At 39.1% G+C, this 27427-nt stretch overlaps 1 protein-coding gene across 2 annotated transcripts; it reads right to left on the minus strand.

The window, feature by feature from the left end:
• Window positions 1–2133: 2133 nt before the first annotated feature.
• On the minus strand, window positions 2134–26818 carry aclyb (ATP citrate lyase b). Of its 2 annotated transcripts, XM_066663649.1 has the most exons (29): window positions 26700–26818; window positions 20766–20945; window positions 19814–19936; window positions 19250–19312; window positions 18525–18715; window positions 17244–17323; window positions 16022–16152; window positions 15682–15800; window positions 14859–14995; window positions 14593–14654; window positions 14127–14244; window positions 13749–13903; window positions 13268–13361; window positions 11492–11521; window positions 9337–9478; window positions 8918–9086; window positions 8363–8467; window positions 8060–8256; window positions 7887–7968; window positions 7640–7750; window positions 7069–7196; window positions 6820–6913; window positions 6307–6461; window positions 5418–5568; window positions 5004–5147; window positions 4234–4347; window positions 4038–4120; window positions 3817–3893; window positions 2134–3670 (listed from the first exon to the last, which is right to left on the minus strand). In XM_066663649.1, the coding sequence occupies exons 2-29, from the start codon at window positions 20922–20924 to the stop codon at window positions 3576–3578; spliced, it is 3309 nt and encodes a 1102-aa protein (XP_066519746.1). In that variant the 5' UTR covers window positions 20925–20945; window positions 26700–26818; the 3' UTR covers window positions 2134–3575. The 2 variants fall into 2 exon arrangements, with proteins under 2 accessions (XP_066519746.1, XP_066519747.1); XM_066663650.1 differs by lacking the exon at window positions 11492–11521.
• Between the last annotated feature and the right edge of the window lie 609 nt (window positions 26819–27427).

Genomic DNA, 27427 nt, shown 5'->3' on the forward strand with positions numbered 1-27427 from the left:
CATTAGTCAAATCTGGGACCTGGTATTTAGTATCTGCTCATTTGTATAAATATTGCAGAGCACTGGTTAGCCAGAGAGACTCACCACTCTACACAACAAAATATAGACATCCAAAACAAACTAGACATTTGTAGCTAAAATCTCCAAAGTTACAGTAGTAGCCATTTAAAATTATGATGTGGTCATTTGAAGAGGTTCAAATATTCCTTGTAAGTGACTGAAGAAAGAATCAAGCAAGATCACAGTTCCACAGGTCTACAGTATGAACGTGTGTCCACAACAGGTTATTTATAAACTGTGCCTCCAAACTAAATTAAAAATTTGGCATAATTCCTTTCCAAAAGAATAACACCTGATTCTATAAAAAATGTACTAGATTCTTGTGAATATATAGTTAGTTCATCTGTCTCCACTGCTAACCTCCTATGGTTTCTTAGGTTTATAATGTAAGAAACACTCCCATCCCTGGACGTTCAAAATAGGTCTAAAAGTAGTCTGTCCATCAAGGACATATTTTAAACGTCAATGGACGTCCAAATTCCATCTTAATAAGTTAGTTAAGTGATGACCAATCGATAACGTCAGAGGACGTCCAAAACGCGTTTTATACAAGTAATTTATTTCGGGACCAATTAATAACGTCAATGGACGCCCAAAATACGTCTAATAGTCATCTTTTCAATGTCTGTGTTTGGACGTCTTTCACTTTCGACCTTAAGAGAATGTTGAGTTAGACAGCAGTCAATACGTTATTTCAACAGCTAAATGTTTACTGTGTATGTGCCTAAAGTTAACCATGTGAGATTTTGAGCCTTTGGAACACTCAGTTTCAAAGCAGACATACTCAGCCGTGGTGTAGACCATCCATCCATCCATCCATTATCTGTAACCGCTTATCCAATTTAGGGTCGCGGGGGGTCCAGAGCCTACCTGGAATCATTGGGCGCAAGGCGGGAATACACCCTGGATGGGGCGCCAGTCCTTCACAGGGCAACACAGACACACACACATTCACTCACACACTCACACCTACAGACACTTTCGAGTCACCAATCCACCTGCAACGTGTGTTTTTGGACTGTGGGAGGAAACCGGAGCACCCGGAGGAAACCCACGCGGACACAGGGAGAACACACCAACTCCTCACAGACAGTCACCCGGAGCGGGAATCGAACCCACAACCTCCAGGCCCCTGGAGCTGTGTGACTGCAACATTACCTGCTGCGCCACCGTGCCGCCCTGGTGTAGACCAGAAGTCTTCAAATCCAGACCTTTAACTCAGATTCCAAGACAGGGTTTTAAAAGGCCGGAGCTGAAGCCATGGCATAGACTCTTTATTTTGTTCATGATGTGTTTTCTAGGATGTAAACCATGCCAAAATTTCATGCTAACAAGGTTAAATGTTTGATTTTCACTGGAAATCTTTAAGAAAAAAAATATTGATTTTGTGCAAAATCATTCACAATTACCTTTAAATGAGTTCAATGTCACCACCAATGTGCACTGATACTGAAACCTTGAGATTCTGCTACAAATAATTATTTTATTCTAAAAACTATTTAAAACATACTTTTCATAAGTATCTAAAGTGTACAAAGAAACAACTTCAACTACCTAAATTTCAACACAGATGATATTACAACACATTGTGTGTGTAACTGCAATTTCTGGATAGGTTTCTTCAGCAGATCAGACTGCCTCAGACATACCTCTGATACTCAATCCAGTATTTTCTCCTGATAGCACTCCAATAGTGTTCCAAAGATGCCATCTCTCCATTTAGACATGAAATAATGACAAATACATACTTGGGGGGAGGGGGGGGGGGAGAGAAAAAAAAATTAAGTAACTGAATGTGGATAGCATTTCCATACAATTTTTACATTAACCATTATAGCTATAAATGCATATTTGTATTGTTCATTTTTTAATGACTCAAACACCATTAACTAACAAGCCAAAATGATTCCCCCCACCCAATGAAAAACAAACTATCTATAGTAACACTCAGATTATAATTTTTTCCCAATTTAGCTACATTGTTTAACTTCAGTATCAATGTACAGCACAGTACTGATCAGTGTTCATGTGAGCAATAAATACCAACTCTGTACAACAAGGGAGTTAACCAAGAGAGAACTTTATTATTCTACAGAATTAGATTATGGGCATATATTAAAAACAAAAGAACATAGCAAAAGCATTTACTTAAATTCACATTTAAATAACAAGAGTCAAATGTAAAAACAGATACAGTCTGGAGAATGCCAGTCTCCCCAAAAGTAATATTGGAGTCATAAAAAATAATAATAATAATAATCATCATCAAGGGAGGATGGTGTATAGGAAAAGATGAAGATCTCCACAAGCTGAGAGGTGCGCAGCCACAAGCGGCAGAGTGAGTGTCATGCACATCGGAAGGCGGATGCTTCTCTGGTGAGTTATGACACCTTTACACCATCATGTCCCTATCACCTTCAGATAAACAGGACCAGTACTGTAAAGCTGTCAACCCTTCACATAAAGCCTCTATTCCATGTAACAGTATTATGCGGTATCTAAAGTGCAATTTACTGTAAAATGAACACTATGTTCTTGTCACAAATCTAGGATTCTACCAGCAGGAGTGCATTTTTTTTTGTTCCGTTCTGTTTAACCCAACACATTTCATAGGCTTCTGAATGCCTCACTGACTCTCAGGGGAACACTGTATGTCATTGTTCATGTCAGTTCATGAAAGGCTTACACAAGTACTGTTGGCTTATGAACAATGACTTACAGTAAAGTGTTACCACTCAGTAACTAAATATTTTTTATCAGTGGTGCAATTGCCGAAGATCAAGCCAACACACACTCAACTGGCCCGGTTTAAAATAGAAGGAGCTTCCAGTTTTGAGAGGGGGAGAGGAAAAAAAAAAAAGAAAAGAAAAGAGCAGCACAGTGGAAATATAAAATTATATAGCTGACTGTTTAGAGCTTTGTTGAGAGTTTAAGACCTAGTATGCTGGCAGATTTTGAAAAATGATACACGCAACAGGCCACAGGTTTGTGTCCCCCCCAAAAAATAAATTACTAGTGCCAGAGTACCTACTACGTAACAACCATCTTACATCGCAGTTAAGCAATCCTAGTGTTAACAGAACAAGCCAGAAACAGTAGTCAAAAGAAACTGTTCGTTATTGCGCCACTATAACTTCAGCTCATCATTAGACTATAATTCATACTTCAGTACCTCTGTGTTGGGTTGGGATTTGTACTTCAACTCCTTACCTGCATTAAGTACAATTAATTGTCAAATAAATATCATCCTGTTTTTCAGCAGTAACTCAATATAAAGAGGTGCATTGGATTCTTTCCTAAAACTGTGACCCATCTACTCCCCCCCCCCCCCACAACATTTTCCATAATTCAGAGTGCTTCTCATTTTCTAAATAGACTTCAGACCCTCCACCTACAGTTTCCAAACAGGTTTGTTTTAATGTGCAGAAGTCAGGAAGAGCAGGAAAAGAAAAATAAATTTGCTGCGAGGGTGGATCTGTCTCCGTCTGAACGGGGTCACTTCCCTAGGGATTAGGTTACATGGACATGTGCTCAGGAAGAACATAGGAGATGTCGTCCCATGGGTGTCGGTAGAGGCCTTGTTTAAGTCGCTTCTGGTCAAGGTAGTGACCTGTTCAAGAGGGAATAAGATTAAAAATAAACCGTAATGAGTGAATGAAACTGTTCCTTACTGATGGGTCATGAGTGACTGGACTTTGTTAAACCAGCTGACGTCCATTTGACAATACTGAAAAAGTGAGGGAATAAACAATTTACCAATGAAGCCCATGCTGCGTCCCAAAACGAAGATCCCATTAAGGGCTCCGATTTCCACAAACTCGTCTGCCTCGTCTCTGCAAGCAGCACAAAAGGAACGGTTAAAAACACAGGCTCATCTCAGCTGAGCGTTAATTTCAATAAAAACCATGCTTATCGTATAATAAAATAAAATAAAAAAAAAAAAACGACTGAAATGATATTGACTGTATGTCCTTTACCGAGTGAATCCTCCACAAGTTCTTAGTAGATCCACAAAGGCCACGCCGATTAAACCATCTACATTTAGGATCAGGTTTGGCTTCTGTTCCAGTGAGAGATGAAAAACAAAGCAAAACACACCTTTAGTGCTGGGCCTTACAAAGCAAAGTAAAATGGACCATCAGAAAGCAAACATACATACACGCTCATACACACCTTTGAGGTGGTGATTTTCTCCACATCGAGGGCATAATCAAGTAGCTGTGTTGCAGGGAAATGCTGTTTTACAAAGTCCTTAAGGATCTGCACCCTCATATCTGGATTATTGATCTGAGAACAGATAAGAAAGAGAAAACATTCAGTTCAATGAACTGGGATCATTGTCAGCTCAGTAACTGTAAACCAGAGACTGATTTTGAGTGTTGAAAGAAAATAAATATCATTTTGACCAGAGCTTCACTGTCATGGCATCAGTCCAAAAATCCTACCTCATTTTACTTAAGGCACAAAAATGTATACACAGTGAAGATGGTGAGGACCTTCCTACACAGCCACAGTTTTTAGCAGGGCTTTTTGTGTGTGGCCCAGTCTTAATGTACAGTCTATTTGCAGAACATTTCTTCCTGTGTATACACACTTTTCAGTCAGTGCTTAAAGGGAAAATTCATCATTGCTAACTGAGGAATCCATTTATCCTCTCTTCCACCTTCTTTCTGAGTTTCAAGAAAATAAATAAGTAAATAATAACAAAAATCCTAAATGTAGCACTATGTTTGAAAACTGCAATTCATTTGTATTGTGGGCTGGGGGGGGGGGGGGGGGGGGGGGTCATAAATAAATAAAAATTAATCACAGATGATCTGAATAGACCTTTACAATTTGAGATGGTGAGCATTAAAGACTGTGGGGAATGTAATATTTGTGGGTGTGTCTGGCTTTACTCTCAGCCTGAAAGCTGCTTTGTGAACGAGTGTGCTCTGACTCACTGATTTCACTCTGTGTCCAATGCCCATGATGAGTTTTCCATCTTTCTTCATCTTGTTGACAAACTCCATGGGCAGCATGCCGCTGTCGAAGGCTTTACTGAACTGCTTAGCTGCTGCGTCCAGAGCTCCACCAAATCGGTCCCCCTGCAAAACACAATGACACAAACACATTCACATTTAAAACTAAATCAATAAAGTACTTCCCAGCTTTATAAAAGGCATAAATAAATAAATGGTGGGTTAGATGTCACTGCCCAGAATTACATTTTTTTTTTTAAGTGTGCATTTCCTGGGCCTTTATGCCTTCTAGTGATAATGATGTTAACCCCAGTTAACTAGTTAAATAACTAATTATATAATGTAGCCAGACTATGTCATAAGCCTTTGTAAGTGCAGCAGTGAGTCCGGCCTTACAATGGTGAGCAGGCCAGAGGTGAGGCTTGAGATGAGGTCTTTTCCTGCACGAGCACAAACGATAGTGTTGTGAGCTCCAGACACTGCAGGACCATGATCCGCTGTCACCATCAGACACATCTCAATGAACTGACACGCGTAACGGGGCAACCTAGAGCAGAAGAACAGACAGACCACACAACACTTCATAAAAACGTATCCAGTGTTATAGTAGCAAGAAACAAATCACATTCTGTGCATGTACACACCCCTTCATCTCCTTTGATTTCTTTCACTTTGATCTCTCATTACTGTTATTACTTTGATCTCTCATTAATGTTATTATTACTTTGATCTCTTATTACTGTTATTATTACTTTGATCTCTTATTACTGTTATTACTACTTTAATTCCTTTCACTTTGATCTCTCATTACTGTTATTACTTTGATCTCTTATTACTGTTATTACTTTGATCTCTTACTACTGTTATTACTTTGATCTCATTTTTTTAAAAATACTGTAAAAAGTCTGCATACTTGTCTTTTTTCTTTATGATCATTATCATATGTGCGCATTAACCTAGACAAATCCTTTGTATAACAAGTAAAAGAAATAACATTATTCTAATTTGTTAGCCACAAATATTACAAATATAATGGCTTACTATATTTTAATGTGAGATTTTAGCGACAAAATCTCCTGCAAATCAGGCCAGACAATGTACTATGTCTGATTCTTTATGAGGGTCATGTTCCTAATGGAATGGAATACTGTGGCCCACCAGATAGCATGTTGCAAATAGCATGCGCAAGTTAATAATATAAATAAAAATGGCTTAATGTGACTTAAAATACTCTCATTTCTGTAGTGATTACAAGTTGTAAGTATAAATAAAGAAGGAGACAGACCTCCTCTGGAACCAGAGCAGACCGAGCACTCCTCCCAAACCCATCTCCTCTTTAAAGACCTCAGTGATGGGCATTCCAGCGTAGATCAGCTCCTGACCTCGTTCATCACAGATACTCGTCATGAAGGACGCAGGTTTACGGATCAGACCCAGCTCCTACACACACACAGGCAGAGACAGAGTCTATTTTTATTTATTTATTATTGTTAATCAGTTTAGTCCCATTGATCTCACTGTTATCTTTTACAAGGGAGACCTGACCAAAAATGGCAGCATCACAGAATTACAACAAAGAATATTCAGATGAATACAATCTTACATAAATCATCTACACAACGATGTTGTTGTGTTTCATCAGCGGAAATGTTTCCTGGTATAAATTCAGATTTTTTTTTTTTCCACTGTCAATTGCGCTAGAAAAAGTAATTCATTACAAGACCTTTCATTAAATGATGTTCTTTAGACCCTGTATGGCACACATGGTGTTCTTTGAAATGGTATAATCAGTAGGTACCCTGGCCCAGGAGTAGTCCATTGGCACTGTGGGAGGGGGGACCTCCTGAGCAGGAATAATAACTCCTTTCGCCACCAGATCATCATACACGGTCCTGTAGGCAAACAAACACACACACATTAAAATGAATTCCATGAGGTCAAATAGTTGAGATACACAGAAATACTCTAGTGGATAACTTGTCTCACACACACCAAAAGGAAAAGAAAAATACTGGATGTTTCGGGGTAAGTGATGGTAATTGCTGACCTGATAACGTCTCCCAGCTCGTCAAAGCTCTTTGGCACAAACACTCCAGCTTCCCTCAGTGCCTGGTTTTTAGCCACAGCTGTCTCACAGGCCTGGTTTGCACATGCTCCAGCATGACCAAACTGCACCTAAAACACAACACCCACACATACACTCATTAATACAGCTATCATTAAAAAGGGGTAGTTAGATATTTATACTCACAAATACTCAATATTCATTATCAACTATTTGGACCCTTCCCTGTCCAAAACTGCATCTGACATATTGAAAGTGTTCCCCATATTGGGTGGGGGTTGTGACCATGTTTAATAACAGACTAGTACATAATCTGACACACTCAGGCCATTAGCTGTCAATTTTACAGCTCCTCAATCATAAGTAATGACCGCCTGCTGCTTTGTTGTCAGTGTAAGTATTACAACGATTTTTCCTCTGGCGAATCATGAACCAAAATATGGCGATTCTTGAAAGGCTCTTTTCTATTCTGACGCCAACCCTGTTCTAAAAACCATATATGATGCTGCCAGGACGGACATGGGTCTTGTGTATAACAGGCAGGTAAGCGAACCTCAGAGGAGAACATTGTGGCACATGTGCCGATGCACCAGCACACCACAGGCTTAGTGATCCTTCCTTCCTGAACCCCCTCGCAGATCTTATATTCCTCAGTGCCTCCGATCTGCAAACACATGGAAATGAAGAGAGAACAGCACAAAGTCAGGAGTGTGTTCAATTTTCACAAAACATGTCAAACTCAACTGGAGTAACGTACATATGGTAACACATGGTTTTAAAAAGGTAATGAAAGGCCTGACCTCCCCTAGCACGACAATCATCTTCACTCCAGGAGTGTCCTGGTAGCGCAGGACATGGTCCATGAATGTGGAGCCAGGATATCTACAGGAAAGAGGAACATATTTTTGATTCTAAAATTATTAACCCTGACAAACAGATTAAAAAACCCACAACCAAAAAGCCTCCCCCTCACCGGTCTCCTCCGATGGCCACACCCTCATACACTCCATCTGTGGTGCGGGAGATGATGTTGTTGAGCTCATTGGACATTCCTCCGGACCGGGAAACATATGCCACGCTGCCTGGACGGTACAACTTTGATGCCAAAATGTTGTCCAGCATTCCTCCTGTGTTTCCAATCTTAAAGCAACCAGGCTTTATCCCCCCAACCTGGAGACACACAAAAAAAACCATGAACTCATTTGAAATAAAAGGACATTCACACACACACACAAACAATCATCTTCAACATTTTTCAAATGGAGGGTATATTTACTGTTGCTGGTCCAATGATGGTGACCCCTTTCTCGTCAGCGGTCTTGATCAGTTTGCGCGTCAGTGCTTCAGGAATGCCCTCGGCGATGATGGCAATGGTGTGGATCTGACACGGAAAATAAAACTATGTTAGAGCTGTGTTTATAGATGAGATCAAATAGATCAGTGATGTTGCTTTCCATCAGAAAGTCAATTGAAGCTTTAAAATGGAAGGAAATAAGGCCTATTGATATAGACTCCATATCCACAATGCAGAAACCGCAGCGTGTAGAAGATCCAGACTTCATGATTACATTGTATCCTTTAAATATACATTATAATTTCCTTGCACTGAAAATTTTACCCCTCTGTCCAATTGCTGTAACCTTTCAGCAACATCAAACATGGTATTTTACAGCCTTCCTAGACCCATTTTTTAAATATCTTTTAATTTAATAAGAGGCAGCAGATCAAGAAAGTAGTCACACCTTTGGCAACTATGTCCAGATTACCCACCTGGCTCACTTTAGATTGTGGCTGTGTGGAATGAGCATGGGCAGCTAAAGAGAAATCTCACCTGTGGGTACTGCATGGTTTCCATGGTGCTGTCAAATGCAGAGCGGAGAGATGCGAAGCTGATCAGGACGTCTACTTCTGGGTGCTTCTTCATAGCGTCAGCCATGTTCTTAAAGACAGGCAGCAAGATTTCCTTATGACCCCAGTAGAACTTCTGCTTGTGGTCACCACTGAAAAATGAAAATACAAACAGACACCAACTGTTTAATGTCCACATGAACAAGAAACTACAGTTCAGTAACAAGCATCGTTGAAATGACAGCCTTTAAACAACATCACAAAGGAATAACTGATGATGCTTATAGCATAATTGGATCATGAACAAAATGGCAGCATCATACAAACATCAGACCACTACTGGCAACAAGATTAGGTATTGGAATGAAAATGTCATCTGTAGTTTCTATTAACTTTACTCACGTGAAAGGGTAGACCATGGCTGCTACTGAAGGCTCCTCTCGAGAGCACACGTAGTCAAAGTCCAGCATACCCTGCACTGCCCGGGTCTGCATTCCCCACACTATAGACTTAGTGTGCTTGCTGAACAGAGTTGTGGCTTTAGCTGGAGAAAGACAGAGAGAGCAACCGTGAGCAAGAGATTTATTAACCTCAAAGATACTTTATTAAATAAAACTACCAAGTTAATTCCACCAGTCACCGATTTTTACAAACCACAATCGCAGAACTACACATTTGTATCCTTTTCCTATTGTAACCTTCTCCAAACTTTAGTTGAAAGAGATGATTACATCCAGTCTTTTCTTGTTATTAAAAACACATAATACTGGATCCTGGAGGAAGCATATGCTTGCCCCCATGAGGAAAAGCAGAATAATGTGCAGGACTCTGGTTGGGAAACATTGGGTTAATACAAAGGGTCACACTGTGAATAGAAGACACTCATTAGTAAGTCAAAAAGTGCACTACTACACTTTCCCATGATTCACATGACTTTACTTGGATCTACACCAAAATATAAACCAGTCTTAAAGGGGACGTTTGCGACTGTGGGGAAATGCTGTTCTCTCTGGTTTGTATATGTCCAGAAGCTCAGCGTCTTTTAAGGTGGAATGGTGTACTTGAGGGGAAGGAAAAACAACTATTGTTTGTATCTTTCTGCAAGTTTTCATTTACTGTTTGAATTACCACAGAACCTCATTTGTAACTTGAGCTGTTTAGATTTGTAGCACTTTCTGTAATGCATCTCCTGAATTTGGAGTCATACCCCAAATTAAGCAATCAGAAACAGCAAAGATAAAAGAGCAGGAACAGAGCAATTTCCTCATCTCTTCATGCTTTATAACTTTTGAAGTTTTCTCTGTTGTCTAAAAAACTGCAGATGCCATCTCTCTGCCATGAACAGAGGGAGCGAGAAAGCCTAGCATATCGGACCAAGACACTTAGGTTTTTTTTTTTTTTAACCTGTTTACAGTCATCATAAACACATTAGACCGGTTTCGAGAACTCAGACAGACTGGAGAGCTAGCATGAGTTGAGGAAACATCCTCTGAATTTTATAAAATGCCATTTTAAAAATTACAAAATAAAATAAATAATAAACTGTGAACATCCCCTTTAAGTCTTAGAAATCTAACTTGAAATAAATTCTAATCAGTTTATATTATGGACCCTCCATGAGTATGTTGTTGACACTTCCCTTTACACTGCTCCTATCTTAGTCCTAGCAAAAGACCATAAATACAGTAAACACAGATTTTGTAAGGAAAGATCTGCCCTGTTCTACATCTAAAATGACTTCTCAAATACAATTAAATAAATGAGACTGATTTATACCATTTGAAGCAATGTTAGATTGTATGTACTATTAGATAGCACTGTAATCTAACCATGTATATATGCTACAAATATAGTTCATTCAAATCGGGCAAATATTCAGTGGTATACTTGTATTCTAAACTAAGCTGCAACCATTAATGCTAAACCACCACTAAACCTCCTTCTGAAGCTACCTTTTTGTTAGATAAAGAATTTAGTACATTTCTATCAGCTTCTTTAAGCTTATATCACTGGAGAAAACAGGCTCTAATTCTACTCTCCTGCACCTCTATGAGATGTGATTAGATGGGATTTTAACACGATTAGGCAAACTGATATTCAATTCCATCTCCAAATTAGTCACCTACCAAGCAGAAGAAAAGTGAATTTAATTAGCTTTTTTCACAATTTACACAAACCCAATTAACTAAAAAAAAAAAAAAAAATCTCAAAGCAAAACCTCATCCCACCCCACCACGCACAATATGTGATTAAACACACTGCTACACACCAGTAGCTGTGTTTATTTCTTTGCTGGAAAACACAGCAAAATGTAAATGTGAACGCCACCAGGGTAACGGACTGGCACACAGTCTGCAAGATGCTTAACAACATAAAATATATTTATCAAAATCTGTTAGAGATGCACTATATACATATTGGATTTTGCCATTTTTAGAAACAAATGACAGCAGCCAGTCAGTTACCATGAAGACAGAACCAAAACCACACCAACTCTCAAAGAGAAAGAGAAAGAGGAGAGAGAGAGAGAGAGAGATATCAACATGCTCTTCCCTACCTCTGCTTCTGTCTGCTGTGCTCTGTAGTTCTGTTCACCACACAACACAACAGAGACCACAACACATTACAGAAATAAAAAAAGAAACAAACAAAAGGATCTCTGTGAAAATTAAAGTTAAATAAATAAAATGACTAATATAACTACCAAAGAAATTTAATCAACACAACCAAAGAAAAACACATTTAAAAAATTTAAATAATCTAGGTCTGAGCATAAACTGAGGCCATCAGTCAAAGACTGACAAATGACATGACAAAAGACAATAGATATTTTGGGAAAGAAAACTATGCATAATATTTTATGATTCAAAACAGTGAATGCAGGAAATATATAAATATAAAACTTTAGGCTACGGTAGAGGATTACTGTTTTCTCTGCAGTGGGGTTTCAAGAGGGCAACATACTGTCTGAAGAATCCCTTAGCAGACTAAGATTTTATCAACTATTGTTTGGCATTTTATATTCTCTAATTTACTGTGTTCTAATAAATAAAAAAATGTTTTTTTAGACTTTAAATTTTCCTTGGGTATGATAGGGATTTGATATTACAGAAGTAATGTTCTGTAAATAATATATATATATATGAAAGAAAGGGGTAACTGTCAGGAATCTCCTATAATGTTGTAGACCCCAGCTGATGATTCATCTGCCTTCTGCATAAAGAAACATATACTAAAATAAAGAAGCATTAATAAAAATGGACAATATTTGCTCTAGCCCTGATTTTGAATTGAGCTGGTGTCCATTGCCATGTCCAGTCTGAACCTGCATCATGGCGCTTCTGGTAAGGCATGCATTGTGAGAATCTGTGCTCTTTAGTAGGGTTGCACTGTTAGTAAGAGCAGCCATTTTGTTCTTTAAAACATAAGATTTAGTTCATAACTGTGGCTCTTATCGTAGGAAAAATGAACACATTTCTACACTCAACACACAGCATGCACAAATTACACTCTTTATTCAAAGCATCTTTCACCTGCCCTGGACTGGGGCGATGAATGATGAGAGGAGAAAAGGATAAAGTGGGTGATAAAGGAATGACCCTAAAACTCTTACCTTGGAAACTTGTATTGTACATATTCTTCACAGGCCAAGATTGAGAAAGAAAGGAGGCTTAGACATGTGGAGAGAAACAGCGGTAGAAAGAGACAAAGAAAAGTAAAAAAAAAATGAATGAAAAAGAAGGGAAAAAAAACAAGAGGAAGGTTGTACAGAAGATGTAAAAAATGAAGGATCAGAGTGAAATGAGACATTTTAAGCGAGGAAGCAGATAGTAAAAGGGAGAAAAGGGATGAACAAAATCAGTGAATGTATAAAGAAAGGAATGTGAAAGAGGAGAGAAATGTGCCTTTGCTTTTCTATGTTCTTCTAATTCTGCCACTAAAGCAGAAACCTATGGGTAATTGGGCAGAAAGAACCAATCACCATGCTTCAGCTGCTCATATATCAACCTGTGAGAACTAGAGCCTCATGGGAAAGTTCACCACTGTTTACAAGAGGAACTGGACACAGTGAAATCACACACTGATTCAATGTTTTTTTTTTTTTTTGGACAAAGTGGCATTTCCCGCCAATGTAATTTTTGTTTTTGTTGCAAGATTTCACAATCTACTCTGTCCAGATTTTGAAAAGCAGAACTTGTAATTTCTGAGCTGTTATCAACACTTGCCTCTAAACTACTGAAGCTGTAGAACTATCATTTTTCAGCATCTGTATGACTTATAACAATAAGGTTGAAAAACCTGGCCTGGATAAAGGTTATTGGTGTCTAGCTACCTGCTGGAATCCCTGGTTTGGATTTCTTAGCAGGTGTGACATCATTGGTCAGTTTCTGCTCAGAGAAAGATGCAGTCCTGGTGGTCGAGGGAGTCTGCAAGCAGAGTATACTATTAAATAAATGAGGAAGATACAAGGATGCACAGAAATCAAGTCCATGATGAAGTTACGATTAAAGAAATGTTATCTCATTATTAAAAAAGCTTAAAAAGAGTATTCTGCAATAAATACAAGAATTAAGCATTTTAAAATGGCTGGCTGTCATCAGAAGGTCATGTTTCTTGACCCTTAATGTGATCAAGAACAACTATATTAACAGAAAATATCATTCAGAAGAGATGTGAAGGGAAAATAACCTTTAAAAAAAAAAAAAAAAAAACCCACTCAGAACAAAAGGCTATCAAAAACACCGAAAAGCACGTTCTCTCCAAGTTCTTGATAAGCAACAAATACACATACAAATGCTCATGCACTCTCTTACCACAGCACTACTACTTGAGTTCAACAGGAAATTTGCTGTGTGGGCTGCGACAGGAGGCTGGTTGGGGATTGGTCGATGGCCGAGTGCCATGCCAACGATGGCAGTCATGTGGGTCTCTGTGCCAAAGACATGAATGGGGATCCCAGTGGTCTTTCCTGCAAAGAACAGATATAAAGCACTGAACAAGGGAGAAATTTTTGTTTTAGAGATAGATATAATGACATTCACTAAAACTGGGCAATAGCAATTATGAATATGCTAATATCTCAAGTGGCTTGCCGTCATGACTAAAGAAAAAAGGGCAATATACTTCCAGATATAGACTGGAAATAAAGTGGAGTGTGAAGAGCAAAAAGGAAATTTCCAGCTAAAACTTACCAACTTCTCCCATCACCCTGAGCCCCTCCTGATAATTTGGCCCTCCACGACGGACAAATATAGTGACCTCATGCTCTTTCAGAGGGCCGAGGTAGTCCTTTATAGCTCTGACAATGCCCTAGACAAGGAAAGAAGGGGGCAAGAGAGTCCATGGCATGGTACGGTGTCTAAGAAAATATAATCTTTCTGTGGAATCCACTACAAACTGGTCATGAAAAAAAATAAGTAAAAAAGACTGTAGCAGGAACTGAGACAAAACATGCTGACATGGTGTTCTTATGTCAGGTATTAAAATATCAAAAGGCAATAGCTGATCTCCTGTGCAAGTAGCAAAAGATACTACAAGAGTGATTTACCTTAAATCTCTTCATGGACATGTTACTGTAAACAGTTATCTAACATATTTAAACTGTTACAAAGAAAAAAACATTTATTTACTTATTGATTCTTCAGAACTCATACTTACTTTAAAAGTAGCTGCCACATTGGTGAAGTTAGCAATACTTCCACCAATGATTAAGACCTTTCCTGTCATAGAACAAACAAAATCCAAGTCATACAATTAAAAGGCAATAGAAATGTGTTTTAATGATGTTTTAACTGACACTTAAACAGTTAATAAGTAACTGTTGTTAAACAAAATTCATTTCCTTTGGAATAATCAGTGATGGGGCAAATTCCCTGTGGAAATGCTGCTGGTTCTCAGTGTTGTGTAATTCCACAATCACTCACCGTCGGGGTGTTTTTCTCGAGTCATGAGTGAGAGTATGGTCTTGGCGTAGTCGTATGTCTGCTGTTCGCTGGGAGCGCCAGAGTATTCTCCGTAGTTTGCCAGCTCATTCACTCCACCCAGGTCACATATGGTGTCACTGAGGAGACATGGCAAAACCCCATCACATTTCAGAACCCAGTAAATCACTAACAACTGGGTTTAAGAGTGAATCAAACAGTCACTGCAGACATTTCTGGGAAGCAGACATGCTCTAGGAATTCTACTAAAAGGAAAAACTCACAGAAAAATCAAGGGTTTTTAAAATGGCTTTTTTTAATAGAAAGTTTTAATGTAAACAAGGGCAAGAAACTTCAGTGACAGAACAAGAACCAGTGAGAGGAATTAAGACTGAAAACATGGAAGCAATTCTCATGTTTACCAGAGCTATAACACTTATAAAATCAATTATATTAAGGAATAGTTAAATGATAATGAACAAACAAAAACAGAATACACATAAAAATAGCAGATGAAAAGTATTCCATTGGCCATACGTGCCTGCATTAACCACTGAAAACCAAAGACTAACTACAGGTCTGTTATGACGACATGCTAGCACAAGTATGGAAATAACCTTGTATAGGCTGTATGAGGCTAATATGTAAAGCTTATGGTCATATCCAAGTTTTAGATTTATTTCCAAACACACAAGGAACGGTCAGTTTCCCACAACACAAACCCTTTAATTCTGTAAATAACACTATGGCACAAAGGTAATTATTAAACAAGTCAAATAGGGAGAGAATTATTAAAATATAAGCTGGTTAGCATTAGATGACAGACCTGTAAACCACTGATGCGCCTCCCCCTGCTACCATGGTCCAGATGCGCCCTCTGGGGTTCAGCAGGGTCAGTTTAAGACTAGCGCCACTCTTAGCATCCAGGTCTGCAATGTATGCTTCCTACACACACACACACACGTAATATTAGTCTCAGAGCTCCAGTACTAAAAAGAAAAATCTATAGCTTAGGCTGTTCTCAGTTGACTTAAATGATTCTGATGTGGACTATGTTCCCCTATTTTAGGCTGAAATTCTTATTAAAATTATCCAGGATCCTTAAAAGTATACCACAAACCCCCAACTCTTTCTCTGTGTGTGTGTGTGTGTGTGTGTTCCTTCACCTCAGGGTAGGCCTCTCTGCCAAAAGGTGGAGGAAACTCCACATCACCCCACTTAGGTTTACAGATGAAGTCAGCAGTGGCGTCGATTTTGGCCGCCATGTCCAGAACATACACACCCTCCTCAGTGACGACTGCAGAGCAACAGACACACACAATAACAAGTGTTACAGAAGAAATAAATCTAACAGATTAATACCTGACTAATCACTGTGAATCCAGGAGTGTGGCAATAGTTAACCCTGACTCCAGTAGTAGTTCCAGAAAACAAAAAAAAAATAAAAAATAGTGTGTTCACTTTGTTGCTGCAGAGCAGATTTGTCCAGTTTGTGGCTGCAGTGCAGATTTGAGTGCACTACTCAAACTCGTCATCAACTGCTGGAATGGATCATTATTTAAATAAATTATCTGAATATTTTAAAAACTGACTGCAACAGACAAAAATGATTAACTAGTTTTTTGTTACGCCTTAGGCTGCATGAGACAGCAATGCTGTAAAGTGATCTGTGGCTCTCTGTTATCACACAAGCTACAAAGCATTCAGAAGGTAACAAATATAATTCACGTCATTGATATATCCACAGTTTCTCCTGGACAACACTTGGATCAGATGGAGAGTCATTGAAGAGCATAGCTGAACACTATAGCTACTCAGATTATTTTCCCCTGATAAAAGACCAGGAATTTGACCTGCGCTCGCTCTTGAATTTTTGTAAAGGTTTGAGTAAAGTCTTGAACTGTGCTTAGATTTGCTGAGATAATGTGACTAAGAAGAGTGGAGGAGAAGAGCATAATGTATAATCTGACATCACTCACTGTGTCTATATTGAGTATAAAGAAATGCACAAAATGTAAATGTGTTGTTAACATTAGCATAATTTCTAAAAGGAGATTTAAAAAAATAAAGATCATCAGCACATGGGCCCCATTCCTCTTCAAAATAAAAACTATATTTTTTTATTTTAGCTAAGATACGTCTAACAGCCCACGACTGTTACTAAATATTTTACTAATAGTTCTCTTTATTACAGCGTGGACCCCAAGGTCCCCAAACTGAACCAGTCAGAGTTAACAGGGGGATTTAAAATGGACCTTCATTAAAGTAAACCTATACGAAGGTTATAAGAACTGGTTATTCCACTATAACAAATAAGATAACATTCACTGACTTTGCATGACCTGATAAAAACAACACTATCTAAGAAAATGGAAACTGAGGGTTTACCGAGTGGGTTTATCTCGAGGTATGTGAAGTACAAATCCTCATACAGGTTAAAGAGTCCCACGATGAAACTGGCCAGAACCCTGCAGATAGAAAGGGTTACAACATTGTTTAAGGTTTTTCAAAGGCTTATAAAATCAGGACAGAGGTGTGCAAATCTGTACATTTTAAAGAGGGCTATATGAATAAAGGACTTTTCAGAGCATTTGCACATTATTTTGGGGGTCTGTTTGTCTCATTCAACGCTCAATGAGACGTTCTGATTTTGCGCCCCGTCTGATCTCATATTGGGAATCATTTGAACTGCACAAGCCCCTGATCCAAGCGAGGGTCTCCAATCCCAGCGCCAAACCCACTTTCATGTGAAAATGCACAGGCAGGGATAAACCGTGTAAAACAAACAACGACAGAAAGAAAAATAAGAGAATCAGACAAAAGAGAGAGAGCCTGGATAAGAGAGACCAGCTAAAACAACAGAATGTAGAGCTCTGTAGAGAGGCGGGGGCTTTGCTGCACTGTGTTTCCTTTCTATTAAGAGACAGAAAGCCCTGCACCACAAGGACACCAAATTGGCTAAGGGACGGGGACAGTAGCACAGTAATACGCACACTGTGACATATTGTCACACTGTAGTATGAAGACACATCAACTGTGGCTATAAAGTAGAAACTGACCGCATTCAAATGTTTGACAGTTTTAAAAATATATTTAGAAATTTTCAGCAAAGCTGGTATACATTTCATTACAAAGAACTCGGCTTTGGCAGAAAAAACAAAATCTTAGGGTGTAGTTACTCTTTAACATACCCTTGATGGTCCTCCAGGACTGGAGGATAATTCAATATCAATATATTTTGCAATATAAAATGTTTATTAACAGAATCTGTCACTGACTGATGGTCATTACCGGGCGCTTTCGTCAGTTCAGCACTCAATGTAAAATTTAGTTTAAAAATCGTAATATTGACAAATCAAACAGGTTGTTAGTTGATGGTGATGTGTTTTGTTTGTTCTTATCAGAGCGTTATTGTATCGACCGGAATATATCGTGATATAAATTTTGCCCGTATCGCCCATCTGGACTGAGACTCGCTGTTCTAGTGAACCGGAGGCAATAGACAGTTGTGATTTTAGGAAGCACATACCAATAATAGCAGCCAAACCTGACGTTTCCTGTTTTAATTGAATGGTTTAGTCAGTTATTAAAGCTTAAGGAGAAGGGGGTAAAAAAAATGAAAATAAAATAAGTCTCTCTTCACTCTGCTCTGGACCCCTAGTAACTCACTTTTTCTTTTCGTCCGGTACGTTAGTCAGAAGCTGCTCAGTAACCACGCCCTCGCTGAGCTTCTCATCCACGCCCACCAGCAGTCGCTGTGCTTTGGAGTCTACATCTCCAATCTCCATGCCACCTTCATGATGAAAGAGCACGTAATCTCCCTCCCGCATGGCGTAAATACACACATAAAACTCCTCCTCCTGAAAAACGCACAGAAAGGGTCATTAGAGATGCATGCTACAAGATGGACACGCTCATTAACATGCCATTACTGAAATGTCAATACCCTTTCTCACAAAATGGGCCCATATGCTAAATTCTTTCTTAAATTTTACCAGTGATTCCACATTATATTAAACTTAAGATCTCATTCATTAAAAGCAAGGACAATTTTGCTTCAAGGCTTTTCACAGAAAAACAAATAATAAAAAACCAACAACATAATCTTGAGGCAACTCAACCCCTTCTACTCGGCTAAAGGCCAAAAGTAAAGTGTTGTGTGAATATTTACTCAGGCAACACTGCTTTGTTTCCTGACACCATCAAACATATGGTCTTTATTCATTAATGCTGCATTACAAAAGTTATTAATCACATTGATTTAGTACAAAAGTGGATGTAGATTATTTTTAATGTGCAATGCTATATACGTATGGCCCACCCACTCCATACTACTTGCTTCACTATAGCATCAAATGCAGCTAATCATATTCCATGTCTTGTTATTCACTTACCTGTGAATGGGTTACAAAAGGCTCAATGAGGAAGTTCTTGAGGATGCCCTTGGTCTTCCCAACCTGTACAAAAAGAGAAACCCCAAAACATCATAACAGCACTTAGAAAATGACATGTTAATGTGTTTTAAAAATATTGAATGGGGCCAACATAAATAATTAATATAAATAAAATAACATCATAAATAAAAAGAAAGAATTTGCAAAAAGCTATGAAAAAATCTTTGAGAATGATCTATTGTCTATTAATCTGAACAGAGAGCTGGGCTGTGGCCAAAGAAATCCTAACTCAGTGAAGTGGGTCTTAGCGCTTTGCCAAGCACTAAACAGGTATCTTACAGCACTTCCTTTAATGTATAGGCACCTTTAAGTGACTGTTATATTACTTGTTTTTACCGAGTTCGCTCTGTACAAGCATGACCTTTTTGATCTCATTATCACAGATACCTTTAACAATACAGTTGATATCCTTAGGCCCATCTATTGTTCTACTTTGTTAAAACCATCTTAAATTGTGACAAGAAAATCAACCAATTTTCTGACAGACTTTCTATCTCGACTTACTGTGGTTTCCCTCATCAGACGTGGTTTCAGCCATTCCTTCACTCCCTGCAGGTCCAGGTTCACGCCAACCAACCCCAGCTTCCCCCGCCGCTTTATCAGCTGATCAGGCTTCACCACCAGACGCTGCACACAAGAAGCATGGTAAAATGGTATTGGTAATTAGTAGCATGATTGATTGTCTTATACATAGTTGTCAAATGATGATACAGAAAGAAAGGGTAAATCATTCATTCATTATCTGTAACCGCTTATCCAGTTCAAGAAAGGGTAAATGCACTATGAAAAAAATGTGACGCAAGCATAGCATTCACTGATATATTTCAATTATACTGAAAACTAATTATGTTTGAAAGGCAAATTAACTAAAAAACAGGCTTAACTTAATAATACCATACAATGCAAAGTCTTTCAAAGATTACAAATGACTTTAGAGAAAGACTAACGCTGACTGAATAAATAAAAACTGAAACAAATTATATGATAAAGTTAAGCTTGTAAACATTTGATCCTTTTAAAACATTAAATTAATTGCAGTTCTTTGTGCAAATCTAAAGTCATGTGTGATTTATTATGGCTTTTTGTCTTGTTCTGGGCTTTATACAATGCAGTGGGAGCAGGACGCACTGAAGTGAAAACAGACCATTATAATCCATCAGTTTGTTCTAAAATCTGTTCGTTTATTCATTCCTTGTAAGTTTCAAGTCTTGAGTCAATGAATGTCGGGCTCTGTGTTAACTGAATATTAGGAATGACATCTCTGTCACTGTCTTCCAACAGGTCCAGCATGTGGTAACTGTACACTCGGTTATTATTTTTTAATGATGTCTTAAAAGTTTCAGCATCAGTGCAAAGTCAATCATTCACCTTTACACCTGCAAGTATCAGTGAAGTGTCTATTGTTATGTAATACTTAATCAGCAAGGGCTTTTCACTTTCCCTCACAAACACTCACCTCACTGAGGAGCCAGGGGTGGTCCTGGGTGAGCCGCTCCCAGTCGGTCTCGGCTGTGACTGTGGCATAGCGGAAGCGGTTCTGCACGGCGGCTGTAGTGCAGATGTGTTTGTATAGGAACTCCTTCCCCGTCTGCTCTGAGATCGCTTTGGCAGACATCTTAGCTCAGTCACAACAGCCCTGCACACACATGGAACAAGGAAAACATACAGTGAGTAACTAATAGTGCAAAGAAACGGCTCTGCCTTTAAATGAGAATGAGCCACACGGCTCCGTTCACCAGGAGCGAGGAGCCGCTCTGGCTTTTACCCATTTTCTGTCAGTTCTCTTTCTTCTTCATAGTATATCAGTATCATTAATTCTCAATGCTGCAATGGTCAATATTACCATGCAAAATTACTTAATTTATCATGATTCTAGTGCTACACTCCTAACCATCACCTGGAACTGGTCTGAACTGTTCCTTTTGAGGCTGCTCCATGACTTGGTGCTGGTGGAGGCAGACGGGCTCCATTTCACAGCCAACTTTCATTCCTGCTTGTGGCTAATTATGGGTTGGGCTGCAGATTTTAGCCAGAACCAGACGTTTTTAACACTAATGGCACCATATATTTTGAAATGGAGGAACTTATTCTGTAGGTAGATTAAAGATGAACACTTGACCCATGTCACGATTGAATTAGTAATACGGTCAAGGATGGGGCAACATATGCTGAGATTTCTATGCACATTGGGGACATGAGTGTCCGGAGAGAGTATTCTAAGGCTAACATAAGTAGGTTTGTGAGACCGCAGCAGAGCTGTGACGTTCATGACAAGTAGCTGTATCTGTTAATTTCCTGTTAGGTCTGAAGAGACAAAATATCAATTTATGGTGAACTATAACCGAAAATATATTGCATTTGTGTTTTGATGTGCTAATCTACATTCTTTGGTACAAAATAGGGAAACGGGTCATTTTCCGTTTTTCTATTGCAGGATTAGAAATGGACAACCAATTAAAGAAAGGCACACAGACCAATTACACTCTTAAAAGTGTTTTTATTTATGTACTTATTTATTTAAATGGTGTAAAACAAGAAAGACCATGCAATCAATCAATGGTTCTTGCCATTCCTTGAGGTTGGCTGGTCACGGTATTACCATACTGCGGTTATTGCAACAGCCCTAGTGTCCAAAGCATGTCCAACCTTCCAGCAGTAGCTATGAAAGGACTCATTCATGGATGGAACATACTTTTCTTCATGACTGCCATTCCTCTCTGGTGTCAGTCTCCAACAGTAGGTATCCAACCATCCTGTATCAACAAAACTGGGAGGACTAGCTTTTATTGCAACCATGTTCAGCTGCCCTTTAATGTCATGTGTGAAGCTGTTTAAAAAGGGGTTTCCGGTCAGAGGGTGGGAAAGCACAGGTTAAATGTTAAGAGATTACATTTCTGATGTTAACAGCAGTGTGATGATATCAGCAGGGGGCAGTGCAGTGCGTTTCCCTACTTTTATTTCAGCATATTCCTTTCCATTTTCACAAATAAGCCTCTAGCTGTCGACCTTACACAATCAAACAACAGAGGCCAGGTAGCATTAGGGATGTGCCCTGTAAGAACACTGTATTGTCTACAAACCCTACACACATTTCTGGCAGGACATTGAATCTGAATCTGTGTCAATTTGGCACATAGTAGTGGTTCACTGTGATTTGTTCTGAAATGCAGCCATAATTCTATTATTTTAAATCCCCACCAGGTTAAACATGATTGTGATTTTGATTGTATTATCAGTAGTGGAGGACGAGGAGGAGGAGTGGTAGGATTAGTAGCAGTTTGGGTGTAGTTCTTACATCACACAGACAGATAATCTGCAGTGCTGATAATGATGAGCTTAACTTAAAGCCCCTGAAGTATTCTGTGCATTTAGCTTTGAAGAAACACATTATGGTTGAGGATGACACAATAAGTTCAGGTAGTGTTGCCCAAAGAGGGAGGAAAGAAGGTCATTTGGTGTTAAGAATGAAAGTTCTGCCCTGTGACTGTTGACAACATCATAATAAAGAAACACAAATAAATAGCAAAGCACCAAGGCTTGTGCGAAACTACAGCGACCATTACAATGTTGAGTACAGTTGAAGAGGCAGCTTTGAGGCACTGGTTACAGCACTGGATAATAAGAATTACCAGAATTACTGAAACTACGGATACTGGAAGCCTGTGCTAGCATTTCTCCTGCGGTGTTGCTATCAGTGTGTGAAGAATGGGTGAAGAGGGTTGCATTGACAATCCAACACAATGAGCAGCACTTTGAATACATTTTATTAGTGGTCAGAAACTTGTAAATAACTCATGAAAGAATAAAGTTAAAACCAAGCACACCATTGTTTTTCTTGTGAAACTCCCAATAAATTTGATGTGTCACATGACCCTTTTCCCATTGAAAAATCAAAAGTTGGATCCAAATTGGCCGACGTCAAAATGGCCACCATGGTCACCACTCATCTTGAAAAGTTTCCACCCTCCCATATACTAATGTTCCACAAACAGGAAGTTAATGTCACCAATCATTCCCATATAAAGTGTATCGATATAAATGGCCCACCCTATAGGTAGTTCACTCAGGTCTTGTCTACATGCCACAGGGTATTTCTGAAATTGTATGTATCTCTGTTGAACATGCCAGGGGGCAATGTGGAGAAGGGGGTGGGGGGGGGTGACTTGCCATGATGATGTCCAGTTTGTATTGCATGAGCCTAAACTTATCTAAACCTACAAAGCCAGTCATGGACTTTGTTGCTGCATAAAGGATTATAAACCTATTTAAATGCCTTGATAAATGAAACAAGAAGAGATTGACCTATCAAAATGAAGTCAATATTTTAAATCCTGCACCAAAAGGACACAGTGGGGAGTATCCTCTGAAAGCTCCGGTCATAAAAGGACAGTGTGCCAGCTAAGCACAGCTAGGCCATCCTTTGGTCAACACAGCAGCAACTGTTTTTAGAGGGACACATTTCCAGCTCTACTCACTCATAACAGTGTAACAGAACTCCAGTTGTGTGGTTAATTATTAATAAAAGGCCACTGGCTACTCACAAGTCTTCAGCACGTGGACAGTATCAACTGTCCTCTGTTTTGACCTAAAAATGAAAAGTTATGTTGATGCCGGCTGGTCCTTTTCCTCACAGAAAGTGACTGATGGCTTCAGAACCGATAAAGCGCATGGACAGCTGGGTAATTAACGCCAGTGCTACACTAACAAACTGTAAAATCATCATACATTAGCATATATTTCACACAACACAATCTGGTAAAACAGGAAGTGCCAGACCACTTTCAGCAAAAAAGGCCCCAAACAGAGCCAAAAAACTGGTTGTGTGATTTGTAATGATGGCACAACTATTTTAGTGACACATTAAGCCATATTTAAAAAGTAAAAAGAATCACATAAAAATGATCAATCAAAAAATTATACGTAGCATTAATTGCAATAATAAAGATCTCATTAATGACACTATTCTACCAAGTGGAGCGGTTGAAGGCTTCCTCCACATGTGAAGATTCATCACTTCTCTTCAAATAATATCACAGGAGCTCAACACACTTGGAGAACACTAGTAGCCAACTCTCATACATAAAGATAACAGATGCTCACGTTAGCGAGCACCGTGCTGAGGGATGGGCGAGAGCCTCACTGAACATTACAGAGCCTACAGAAACTGATAAAACCTCAACACAGATGAGTGAATCCTGCTGTTCCTGAAGAACAGCAGAAATCCAGGCAAAGTGAATGTATGCCGTCCGACCTGCACAACTTGTCCTACACAAGATCTGCTTCAGTCCTTTACACACCCTCAACACTTTCATGAGTGTGTGTGTGTGTGTGTATATATATATGTCTATGTGTGCGTAAGCACCCATACTCCAAATCTGAAAGCATTAACCGGACATTACAGGGAACTAATTAATATTCATTGTGAGCAAAGCAGCAGCTGCCCAGGCAGGTAGATATATAGTCAGCAGGACTGTGTGATACTGCTTCTCTATTTAACTTTAACGTTAGCAATTAACTTGATACATAATGAGGACTTCATCCTAAAACACAAGGTCCATAAATTAGCAGAGTTATCAACGATCAACTTCCACTTTTTACAAGGTCTATCCACAAATTACTTTTGATCTAGTTACACCGCAGTTTAAACATCTCTCTCTCTCTCTCATCCGATGTCACCACAACTAAACCTCAGATCTCCAGAAGTCCACAGAAGAAGGGCTAATGTAATGATGTAGGCTATTTCACCCAGATATTTCCAAGCAATTTCAGACTGTTTAGAATCATCTGTTCATCATGAAATCTGTTTACAATAAAAAAGGTGACTCGAGTTTCTAAATTATGCAAAAAAGAAGAAAGAAAAAAAATACAAAGACCGAGAAGCAAGGTTTAGCCGCACTGACTCTATACTACACTCTTCTGCTGTTCTTCATCCCTTTGCACACAGTGATTTAGTCCAGAATAGTTTCTGCATATGAACACTACCTGCATATCAGCCTCAAAAACCCATGTAACCTTGTTAACAAGGTCTGTGTGGTGCTGCTTATACACTAAACTCACATGAGAGAAATAAGCAGTCAGCTCCAAGGCTGAGCCTTTCCACTCTGAAACTGCTTTTCTGACAGCCAGTGTTTCTTATGTCATAAACCCAAAAAGTCAACCCTGTCGCATTTCTGGGAGGGGTTTTGAGCTGGAGGTGAACGGTGTAGAAATGTGAAGAGAGAGGGGTGGGGACTAAATGCATCTTCTTAGATCTGGCACGTACTGAATGACAGCAAATATGTAGTTTCTTGTAAACCACATTTGAGGCGTTAGGGGATTTTTTTTCCCTCTCTCTCTCTTGGAAATAACTTCTTAATAAGTCATTCTGAATAACAGGGACAAGTTCTTAGACTAAAAATAATAATTCTAGGGGATAAAGGAAGATGAGAAAACAAGTGCCAGATTCAAAGTGTCTTAAGGTAGTAAACCATAAATAATAATAATAATAATAAAAGAAGAAAATCAGGTTGCTAGGACAATCTTTTCGCATAGAGTAGCAAAATAAGTTCATAACTTTACAACTTTATATGACTATGGCACAAAACTGAGAGGACTACTCAGGGTAGGTTATACTCAGTGTCCTCATATTCCATAACACTTTAAATATCCTCAGGTCTTTTCAAGAGCGTCTCAAACACAACCAAAAGTTCCCTGAGATCCAGAAGCAAACAATAACCGTTAGAGTAAATAAAACAGCTAATAAACTGCAGCTGCTCAATCAGTTAAGGCTGGAATGGCCTCCATTGAGGACACTATGTTCCACCTTAAACAGCGCAGCAGTTTTAGTCGAGCGCCTGCATGTAACTCTTTGTAAGTGTTGCAGAAGTTAAGGTGGAACGGAAAATTTCGGTTGAGACAAACTCGCAGGCTCGGGGGGAAAGGGATTTCGAATCTCTTTTCCATACTAGATTTATAGGCTGGTGTTTGAAAATCGACGACTATGTTTCTTAGCTTTATTAACAACACAAAACGTGACGTTAACGAGACAAGAGCATCATCCTAGGAGTCGGTTAGCTTCCTTAGACAAGGCCGCGGACTGTGCCCAGCTAAAAATAAACCATGTTTTAAATGCTAAAGTTAATCTAGAGTGCCCCCAGGTTTCTAATAATTCTCGGCATTTGCTCCCGACACTGAACCCGCCTACAGATTTAAGCTACACTAGTCTGAATTGGAGCGCTTGTTTTAATCTTCCGTTCCACCTTAAATGGTGAATGACTTACCTTCGGGAGCCCGCACCTTTTAAGGTGGAAATGAAGATTCTGAAAAAAAAACCCCACTACATTGATCTAAACCGGCTTTTAACCCCTTAAAACATTCAAGCCGCGTTTGACAGGAAATCGGCACAACTCACCGTCTCTGAGAACGTGGAGTGAAGGGTCTAGTCCGTCTTTATTCTCCGCCCGACACTGACCGGCCCCGCGGAGTGACTGAGCTCTCTCCCGGTCCCTCACCTCATCATCTCCCCATAGCGCTGTCTGACACCGCGCACGCTCATTGGCTCCTGTCTGACACCGCGCACTCTCATTGGCTTATACCTGACGCGCATTCTTATTGGCTTATACCTGACAAGCATTTTCATTGGCTCCTGCCTGACAGCGAATATTGCCGTTGGTTCAATACCTGCAGTAGCGGAGGCTGCTGTTTCAGAACCTCTGCAGTTCGGGGATCGCAGTTCTAGGCCCCTATGTGTCCGCGACACTGCCTTCTAGCCAAGTGGATGACCAATACTCTTTACTGTCTACTTGTTTTTAAAGGCTTTTTCGACCCGAATGGTACTAATGTATCTAAATTATATAAGGTTTAAAAGTTTTTATGTTTTATTCATTTACTAATATTTACAAATATTACTACTTTGTGTAATTACTTATAGATGTAAAGGCTTATTCCAACCACATACTACTAAATTATGTATATATTTAGCTTATTCCACCCAAATACCTATTTATCTTGGAATTCAACAAGATCTCAACCACATTTGAGACACAGTGACAGAAATATATAGATATGTATTTGATATTGACATCCATACACACAGAAACACCCACAATTCATTCATCTGTATTCCCATTTCCTTATTTC

Source organism: Hoplias malabaricus, chromosome 3, assembly GCF_029633855.1.
Source record: "Hoplias malabaricus isolate fHopMal1 chromosome 3, fHopMal1.hap1, whole genome shotgun sequence".
NCBI lineage: Eukaryota > Metazoa > Chordata > Actinopteri > Characiformes > Erythrinidae > Hoplias > Hoplias malabaricus.